Raw genomic sequence first — 9,992 nt, forward strand, 5'->3', positions numbered from 1 at the left:
TTGCAAACTCGCAGGATCTCTGTCCGCGGCTCACGGGAGTTCATATCACGGGAGCACCAAAGCTCCCAAATCACCTGATACTCTCTATGCATGTTTATCTCCCATTCATGAGCCCTTCCTGCTAAGAGCAACTCCAGTGAGGCGATCCATTTCGTTCACCCGCATCCGTTTGAATCGGTGCGGACAAAAGCGACGGCCCAACGCGCCGACCCAAATGGACGCGCGTACGTTTTTCATCCGCGGGCGGCCCATTCCCGGTCCAATTTTTAGCCTGATTTGCGTCGGCGCGGACAAAAAATAGACGCGCGTGCGCGCGCCTACTCTTCTTCCCAGGCCCGTCGGTCAGTGGAAGCCACCACCATTTCCCCCCATTTTTCCCCAGAAACACTCCCGCCCGCGCTCGCTCGCTCCGGCCCAACCATGGACGACACCATCGACCTCAACCTCGACCTCGACGCCGCCGCCGGCCTCGCCTCCCTCGCCTCGTCCGGCGCCGTCGCCCCCTCCGGGAAAGGCAAGCCTCGTGCCCCGCGCAAGACCACCGCCAAGCCGAAGAAGGCGCTGACGCCCGAACAGCGGGCAAGGGAGTCGGCCAAGAGGAAGGACCGGAAGCACGCCGCGGACGCGAGGGATGAGGCCGTTGCACAGGCCGCCGCCGTCGCCGCCGCGCAGCAGGAGTTCACCAATGCCCACGTCGCGGCGGCAACGGGGGAGGCGCTCTACATGTTAGGGGTAAACCCTAGCCAGCACAGCCTCGTCCAAGCCGCCGTCGCCGCGGCCAGCACTGGATCGTCGGCGTTTCCTCGGATGGTGCTGCCCGAGTCACCCCGCGCGTCGGCTTGCAACCCGGTCCCCGGCTTCCACATCTACCCGCAGGCCTCCCGCCTCTCCAGGGAGTGCTCACCCGACGTGAGCGTGGTCGCGCCTTCCACGCCTGCGCCAACGCCCATCGACCTCAACGCCACCCCGGTGGTTGGTGGCTCGTCGTCCGGCAGCACGAGGAAACGCGCGCGGCAAACGCCGGCATGCGGGCTCCCAGACGCCCGTAACCTGTTCGAGGGAATGCCGGCCGCCGTCGATGAGAACTTCATGCAAAACCTCATCTTCGAGGGCGGTGCGCCAGGCGCTGGCTACGATCCCGACGAGATACAAAGCCAAGACGGCCGCGGGGCGTTCATGCCGGTCGCTGGTTATGATCCCGACCAGGCGACCTTCATGCGTGATCAGGTCGGCGTCGACCTGGACGGCTTCCCCCTCGACCACGAGTTCCCGAACGACTACGGGCTAGAGGAAGAGGACGAGTGCGACATTGACGTGGAGCCTTTGTTCGAGGACGAGCTCGCCAACCAAGCCACCGGTCCTAAGCCCAAGCGCAAGAGCAAGCGTACGAAGGCGTACACGGCGGCCGAAGACAAACTTCTTTGCGAGTGTTGGCGAGACATTGGACAAGACCCGAAGACGGGCGCCGAGCAAAAGCATTCGACCTTTTGGACTCGTGTGCACCGAGAGTTCCATGAGCGCAAGAAGTTTCCACCTTACCAATTTGTGAGCATGCGCGGGTGGGTCTCCATTTCCAAGCGGTGGAGGGTGATCCAACAAAAGTGCAACAAGTTTTGCGCCACCCTTGAAAGCGTCAAGGCCCGCCCTGTGAGCAGCATCGGCATGCAAGACATGGTATGATGGCAAGCAAGCCACCCTCTTTTGTGTCATCAAGATCATCCTTGCTATCACTTGCCCATATTCTTGCATGGAAACATTTTGTAGGCATTTTAAGCTTTGGAGGCATTCAAGGTTCAACACAATGGCAAGTGCTTCAACCTCTCCCATTGCTATCGGGTCATCAAGGACGAAGATAAGTTCAAGGCACAATATGCCGCACTCAAGGCAAGTGGAGGGAAGAAAGCCGTGGAGGACGTTGGGGAGGGAGAGCCGGCACGACCGCGGGGGAAGACCAACTCCAAGAAGGAGGACAAGCGAGATGCGGCCACCAACGCCTTGGTCGCAAGCGTGGACTGCATGATGAATAAGGACTCAAGAGAGGAGGAGCGTCGGCGTTTCAAGGCGGAGTGAATGCTTTCATGGAGATCCAAAGGAGGAGGCTTGATCTTGACGCCGAGAAGCAAGCCAAGATGTTCGAGCTCGAGGCGGAGAAGCAAGCCAGGATGCTAGAGATCGAGGCCGCTAACGCCAAGACCAAGGCGAAAGAAGTGGCTCTTGCGAGCATGATGACCGGGGTGGAGATCATGAAGGTGGATCTCAACACCGTGTCGCCAAGGAAGAGGCCGTGGTTCGAGAAGATGCAGGCCGACATGCTCAAGTTCGCCGACGAGTGATCTATGGCGGCGAGGGTCATCTTTTTTGTATGCCGGCAGGTGTGCCGGCATGACCACGGGAGCCGAGATGGCGTGGTCGAACTCAAGTCCCCCCTTTTTTGTGTGCTGGCATGTGTGCCGGCCGGCTGGCGAGTGCGCTAGCATGAGCTGTGGTGATATTTTCTGAAGCCGGCATTGTACGCCAGCGCTGGCATGGTGCCGGCATGAGACACGGTCGCTGGCATGATCGGCCGCGGGCCCTTTTTATTTAAAAGTTGAATGCGGACATGAAATGGGTCGGCACGCCGGGCGTGCTGCCGACCCAAATCTAAAAGAGGGCGGACGACGGGCGGGCGGCCGACCCAAACGGACAAAAAGCGAACAAATGCGCCGTCCGTTTGGGTCGGCCCGTTGGAGTTGCTCTAACTCCTAAGCCGCATATTTCTTTCTTTTTTCACCTGTCTCCGAATATCTATTTTTTTATTGGTTTAAGATAGCTAAGCGCTCATACCGTACGGTGTTTCCGAGCATTTTCAACAAAATCATAGACTAGAACTAAATTATTCTCTTTCACAAAAAAGAACCAAAGTATTATTGTTAAACTATTCAAATTTTCTTTTGTTGGTAAACGCCTTGACCCTCTGAAAATTTAGTTGAAATATTCTAGTGAGCAATTGTTGCAACCATAATCCTTTTTTTTTTTTGCAAAATGAAACCATAATCTATTGATACTTATATGTTGCAGTTGCCAAGAGGACGGCAAGAGGCGGGGGCAAATGGACGGAGGCCAGTCGCCGCGGCCTCAGCAGCACCACCGCATGCCGGAGCGGGAGGGCAACAACAACTACGACGTTGAGGGCATGGACGGTGCAGCAGAAGGGGATTGGTGGCAGAACAGTTCTTCTAACGCGCTGCTTCGGTACGACGACCGCGGGAGCGCATGCGAGCCGCTCATGCGGAAGCGCACCATCAACACCACCTCCCAGATCGCCATTGTTGGCGCCAACATTTGCCCCATCGAGAGCCTCGACTATGAGTACGCATTCCCGTGCCCTGCAGTCCTTCTGCCTTCTTATTTGGTGCTGTTGGCATGTCAACCAGACTTATTTTTGGTTCTTAGATGGACACATCTTCATATCTTAGAATCCGAAGTGAAGTGTTCTTTTTTTTTTCAATCTAGCAAACCCCTTTCCATTAGTTGCTCCACAGAAATAATCAGTTCAGTTCACAAAGCAAAATCATAACGAAAATCTCACTACAGGGCGAAAACCTGCTACCACTAAGATTAGAATTCAAAGTGAAGTGTTAATTTTGAGTATGGCTAGTTTCGCGCAGAAAGTAGTCTGCCTGGTCTATTTCCGAGTTCTAGAGAGATTGAATTTGTACATGTAAAGATTTTGTGACTTTCATACATCCACACTGGACGTCACAATCAGTTTTACTTTTATTACAATGCCGAACATTTGCTTGTTCCAGAGTTGTGGAGAACAACCTTTTCAAGCAAGACTGGCGGTCAAGAAAGAAGAAGCAGATATTTCAGTACATTGTTATGAAGTGGACTTTGGTGCTTCTAATCGGCCTGTTGACTGGACTTGTTGGCTTCTTCAATAACCTTGCAGTCGAAAACATTGCTGGCTTAAAATTGCTAATCACAAGTGACCTTATGCTCAAGCAAAGGTGAAGTTTTACTTTATGCCATTTTTTAATTTTCCATCCTTTGCCTGCTAATGGCGATTGGCCCATACCTTCCGTCGAGTGAGATTATGCTAACGATTAGATCTCTACACATTTTCATGTCATAATTCCTGGAATGGTGCTAAGTTCATGAAAGCGATCGATAGTTAGGTTTCCATTTTTACAAGCTTTAACAACAGAGTTGATTCAGTATCGGCTTACACTTGCTGGATTATTTGAAATGACCAATAGTGTTGTGCTTCCAGTGCAGGTATTTCACTGCATTTTTGGCATATGGAGGTTCCAATCTAGTCTTGGCAGCAGCAGCTGCAGCAATATGTGCTTACATTGCACCTGCAGCTGCTGGATCTGGTATTCCTGAAGTTAAAGCATATCTTAATGGAGTTGATGCCTATTCCATACTGGCTCCTAGTACACTCTTTGTGAAGGTGAGTCCTAACTTACAAATGCATTCGTACACAAATATGTTCTCTCTTACTTTTTGTGCATTCTTCATATAGTATCGCTAAGCTCAACTGTGCGCTATCTTCTCCATCATCATGACGGTCCGTTCCCGCGGCGGTCCGTTACATAATATAAAGTGCATCAAATTTCATGAAAGACAAACATATGTATGTTTGACCAATATTGTATGTGAATACAAAACAAATAAGTTGTGAAACTTTTTTCATAATGGATCTAATGATACAAAATTGGTATTGTAGATATTCACATTTTTTTCTAAAAACTTGGTCAAACATGCACAGGTTTGACTTTTGAAAAACGAATACACTCTGTATTTTGGAACAGAGGGAGTGATAATTATGAACAAATTTAAAGCTTCATCTACAACAGGGCAATCTTATTAATTTATGAGAAAAGTATGTTTTTGGTCCCTCAAGTTTCCAAAAAGTATAGACTTGGTCCCTCAAGATTTTTTGGTATACATTTGGTCCCTCAAGTCTCAAAACCGAACAAGTTTGGTCCTAAACCAAATTTTGACCCCATTGACCGGGTTTGACCGCCACAAAACCGCCAATGAACAGTAAATTCGAGTTTTTTTTAGGAAAATCTTCAAAAAAATCTGAATTTTTTTGGAGTCCAATATGCTTACATGCGTAAAGTGCGACCAAATTTTTGTGGTGTTTCGGCACTCGAGGAGCTTGTGAAAAAAAGAACAAAAATATCTGTCCGATGAATAGTAAATTCGAAAATAAAATAAAAAATAAAAAAATTCAGAAAATTTTTGGGGTCCAATATGGTTACATGCGCAAGGTGTGACCAACATTTTGTCATGAAATGACGTAGGACGGGCTCTAGCAAAAAAAAAACAAATTTTGGCTATTTTTTGTTTGCGAAAATTTGTTTTTTTTTGCCACGAGCTCCTTGAGTCTCGAAACACCACCAAATTTTGGTCGAAACTTGAGCATGTAATCATATTAGACCCCAATAAATTTCAGATTTTTCTGAATTTGTTTGATTTAGTTTTCGAATTTACTGTTCATCGGAGTATCGGACGTAGATATTTTTCTTTTTTTTGCCACGAGCTCCTCGAGTGTCGAAAGACCACGAAAATTTGGTCGCACCTTGCGCATGTAAGCATATTGGACCCCAAAAAATTTCAGATTTTTTTAAAGATATTTAAAAAAACTCGAATTTACTGTTCATCAGGCTGTTTTGTGGCGGCCAAACCCGGTTAATGGGGTCAAAATCTGGTTTAGGACCAAATTTGTCCGGTTTTGAGACTTGAGGGACCAAATGTATATCAAAAAATCTTGAGGGACTAAGTCTGTACTTTTTGGGAACTTGAGGGACCAAAAACATACTTTTCTCTTTATTTTCACTGGAAAATAATAAAATACTCTGCAAAGTTCGCGACTTAACAAATCCATGAGGTGTGATGCCCAAAAGACAAACAAGTGAACCATCATTTGACATTTTGTAAGTGTGTACACTTTTACACTGGTGGTAGTACTAACTACTACTATTAATGCCTACACTTGACTGTACATAAGATTTCTTATGCTAGTACCCCCTCCGTCCCAAAATAAGGGAGTAAATAGCAACATATTACCTCGACACCTTTTGTAAAAAGCTGCAAAAGATTTTTTTTTTTGATAAGTTGTCTTCCTTTGGCATATCATTCTACACTGGCAGTTGAAAACATGTTCTACCGGTGCCACGTCGTGCATTCTATTCTTCTACGTTATCGCATAACCCTTTTTTTTCTCATAAAATCTTCTACTGATTTGTAGATATTTGGTTCAATACTTGGAGTTTCAGCTGGATTCGTACTTGGAAAGGAAGGTCCAATGGTACATACGGGAGCGTGCATTGCAAACTTACTTGGTCAGGGAGGGTCACGCAAGTACCATCTTACATGCAATTGGCTAAGATATTTCAAGAATGACAGGGATAGGCGGGATTTGATTACGTGTGGGTGCGCAGCTGGAGTGGCCGCTGCCTTCCGCGCACCTGTTGGTGGCGTCCTGTTTGCTCTTGAGGAAGCAGCATCATGGTAATAACCTTTTCATGTCAAATTATCATCTGTTACTTTGGGGCATTCATTTTCTTTTGTAGATTTCTACAAATCACAACCACATTAGCCATGAGGTTCTAGGATTCATATTTCCTTGTCTAATATTGACATGAAGTGTATTTCATATATAGTGTTTGACAAGAATCATTAGTTGGATATGTAGTTACAGTGATCAGGCCAACCGATAAATATGCAGAGCCAAACTAGTACGGTAGTACCGCCATAGTTATATACTGTTAACCTACATGTTTATCTCCAAAATGTTAGTTTATTTTTGAAAAACTTAAACTGCTAGCCACGAGAACACATGTTAATGTGTTTTATTTTTTCAACTTCATTTTACAGGTGGCGAAGTGCTCTTTTATGGAGAGCATTCTTTACAACTGCTGTTGTTGCTGTCGTGTTGAGGACTCTGATTGAGTTCTGTCGCAGTGGAAAGTGTGGTCTCTTTGGGCAAGGTGGATTGATTATGTTTGATCTAAGTTCAACTGTTGCAACCTATAGTAGTCCGGATCTACTTGCAATAATTCTCCTTGGAATAATTGGTGGTATATTCGGAGGCCTCTTCAACTTTCTCTTGGATAAAATTCTTCGTATTTATAGTATTATCAATGAGTAAGTGCCGAGGATGAATTGTATGTGACTGCATAACCTTTCTGTTTTCTATACCTAGTTTATGATGTGATATCATTTGACATTCTTTATCTGCCCTCAGGAGAGGTGCTCCGTCCAAGATCCTTCTCACTATAATAGTATCAGTTATCACATCAATGTGCTCGTATGGCCTCCCTTGGCTTGCTTCGTGCACTCAATGCCCTGAGGATGCCGTGGAGCAATGTCCTACCGTTGGTCGCTCTGGCAACTATAAGAACTTTCAGTGCCCACCAGGGTATTACAATGGTATGGCATCACTTTTCTTCAATACAAACGATGATGCCATACGCAATCTTTTCAGCACTGGAACCGCAACCGAGTACCACATGTCTAGTCTTTTCATCTTCTTCATCGCAATTTACTGCCTTGGACTTGTAACTTATGGAATTGCCGTCCCATCTGGTCTCTTCATCCCTGTTATCCTTGCCGGAGCCACATACGGTCGAATAGTGGGCACGCTCTTAGGATCCATATCAAGTCTTGACCCTGGACTTTTTGCGCTTCTTGGTGCGGCGTCTTTTCTCGGTGGGACAATGAGAATGACTGTGTCTGTCTGTGTGATCCTTCTAGAACTCACCAATGATCTACAAATGCTCCCTTTGGTCATGCTTGTTCTTCTAATATCGAAGACCATAGCGGATAACTTTAACAAAGGGGTTTATGATCAGATAGTGGTAATGAAAGGTTTGCCGTACATGGAGGCTCATGCTGAACCGTACATGAGACATTTGGTTGCTGGTGATGTTGTGTCTGGTCCACTAATCACCTTTTCAGGTGTTGAGAAGGTAGGGGACATTGTTACCGCGTTGAGGATCACAGGCCACAATGGATTTCCAGTGGTTGATGAGCCACCTCTAACAGAAGTGCCTGAGTTGGTTGGGCTTGTGATCAGGTCTCATCTATTGGTTTTGCTGAAAGGCAAGATGTTCATGAAGGAGCCAGTGAAAATGAGTGGTAGCTTTGTTATGGAAAGATTTGGTGCCTTTGATTTTGCTAAGGCAGGGTCAGGGAAGGGTTTGAAAATTGAGGATCTACATTTCACTGATGAGGAGATGCAAATGTATGTTGATCTCCATGCAATTGCAAACACCTCGCCATATACGGTGGTTGAGACAATGTCACTAGCAAAAGTTGCACTCCTATTCCGAGAACTGGGATTGAGGCATCTCTTGGTTGTTCCAAAGACCCCAGACGTAAGGATTCTCTCTCTCTCTCTCTCTCTCTCTCTCTCTCTCTATATATATATATATATATATATATATATATATATATATATATTGTGTGTGTGTGTGTGTGTGTGTGTTTTCACGCGTGATGCATTTTCTCACTCATTATAATATGATTTTGAACCAACTGTTCACACTATGGAATAGTTCCCTTTTATTTGTAAAGGTGTCCACCGCTACTGACATATTTCTGTTGAATGCAGAGGCCTCCCATTGTTGGAATTCTCACAAGGCATGATTTTGTGGCGGAACATATCCACGGCCTGTTCCCTAGTCTCAATCCTCACAACTTTCATTCAGCCTCAATGGGAGGTTGATTGTGATTTTTTTTGTTTCTTCTCATTTACAAAAATCATACAAATCTTATGTACATCAATAAGATTGCGCTTTTGTAATAATAATGTGGCCACATGGTTGGACGTCTGCCTAGTGCCAAAAGGTCAAGGAAGTTGGTGAACTGATGACAGGGAAGCCGGCAACCCTAGTTTTCTATTGTGAGCCTATGGCAGGAATCGTTGTGCCAACTATAGACTAAACATTCAAAACCCTGGAACTCAAAAAATAAGCATACATGCTAAAGTTTCTACAACATGTTTGAGTATGAGATTTTAGTTACATTGAACTTCTGACAATATTTAAACAAGTATGGTTCTCATTTGCAAGTATTTGCTTGGCCTCTTGACTCTTGAGCTTCAGGGGCTCTTTTTTTCTCAGCAAAAATACATTTTCCACATCTAAAAAAACTGAAACAAATATACACACAAGCATATATGTGTAGTATATACGCAAGAAATTTCATGAACATATTTGTTCATATGTGATGTACAGAAAATAGACAAGTACATAGATTAAATGGGCTTTTTCTTTGATGTCTTTGGGCCAGATTTTTGTCTTTTTGTGTAGCTTGCAAATAATTGTACTATTTAATGAAACTTCACGGATACTTACAGAACCTGTACATGTAGTTGTAGTTGTAAATATTTTTTTACTTTTAAATATATATTTATTTTTTAAATATATAGTTTTTACTTTTAATTTTTTTCTTTTCAAAATGACCTCCTTTGAGTCTGTCACATAAAACACTACACCCTTCAGGTCGTTTCCTTTTTCTATCCAGTGTCTCATTGATGCCTATGAGTGCTAGGATAAGAGAGAACAGAGGGAGGTGTCCTAGCCCAGTAGAAGTACCAAAAGCACAAATTGAGGACAAGGTGTTTGATGCAAGTGACAGGGGGTTTGCTGATCAGTTAAGAGTTGAGGCTTTGGAGGGTCTGTATGTACTCAAGTCTCAAGGGTGAGTTACGCAGTCAAGTTTCAAGTCCAAGAGAGCAAGGGAGGTAGGGGTTGCTTCACAAATGTGCCTTTGGCCCATTTCTAGGGTTTCAAGGAGATAAAAATAAATACTATTAAGAATCTCCTCTCTTTTTTTTTTGCATAACTAGCTCACAAAGGACCATATGGAGCCCTAGGACATTTTTCCTAGAGTTTTGGGAGGCCATAAAAGCAGGGTTTGGATTTTAAGGCTTGGAAGGGTAGAATTGAAATTATTTTTAATTCCAATACTATAGTAACATATGTGATGGGGGT

The 9,992-nt window shown here is 45.1% G+C and overlaps 1 protein-coding gene across 5 annotated transcripts in view; it reads left to right on the forward strand.

The window, feature by feature from the left end:
- LOC119275245 (chloride channel protein CLC-c-like) overlaps nucleotides 1-8,996 on the forward strand; it is a 22,712-nt gene extending 13,716 nt beyond the window's left edge. For 3 of the 5 annotated variants that reach the window (XM_037556049.1, XM_037556047.1, XM_037556048.1), the window contains 7 exons: nucleotides 3,058-3,348; nucleotides 3,789-3,989; nucleotides 4,258-4,435; nucleotides 6,242-6,504; nucleotides 6,871-7,140; nucleotides 7,241-8,372; nucleotides 8,609-8,996. In XM_037556049.1, the coding sequence (XP_037411946.1) occupies nucleotides 3,089-3,348; nucleotides 3,789-3,989; nucleotides 4,258-4,435; nucleotides 6,242-6,504; nucleotides 6,871-7,140; nucleotides 7,241-8,372; nucleotides 8,609-8,722 (2,418 nt within the window). In that variant the 5' untranslated portion in view covers nucleotides 3,058-3,088 and the 3' untranslated portion in view covers nucleotides 8,723-8,996. Of the gene's footprint in view, nucleotides 1-27; nucleotides 89-1,655; nucleotides 1,675-3,057; nucleotides 3,349-3,788; nucleotides 3,990-4,257; nucleotides 4,436-6,241; nucleotides 6,505-6,870; nucleotides 7,141-7,240; nucleotides 8,373-8,608 lie in introns of those variants that run through there. The other 2 variants (XM_037556051.1, XM_037556050.1) reach the window with 2 other exon arrangements.
- The last annotated feature ends 996 nt before the right edge of the window (nucleotides 8,997-9,992 follow it).

The sequence above is a fragment of the Triticum dicoccoides genome, chromosome 3B (genome assembly GCF_002162155.2).
Source record: "Triticum dicoccoides isolate Atlit2015 ecotype Zavitan chromosome 3B, WEW_v2.0, whole genome shotgun sequence".
Classification (NCBI taxonomy): domain Eukaryota; kingdom Viridiplantae; phylum Streptophyta; class Magnoliopsida; order Poales; family Poaceae; genus Triticum; species Triticum dicoccoides.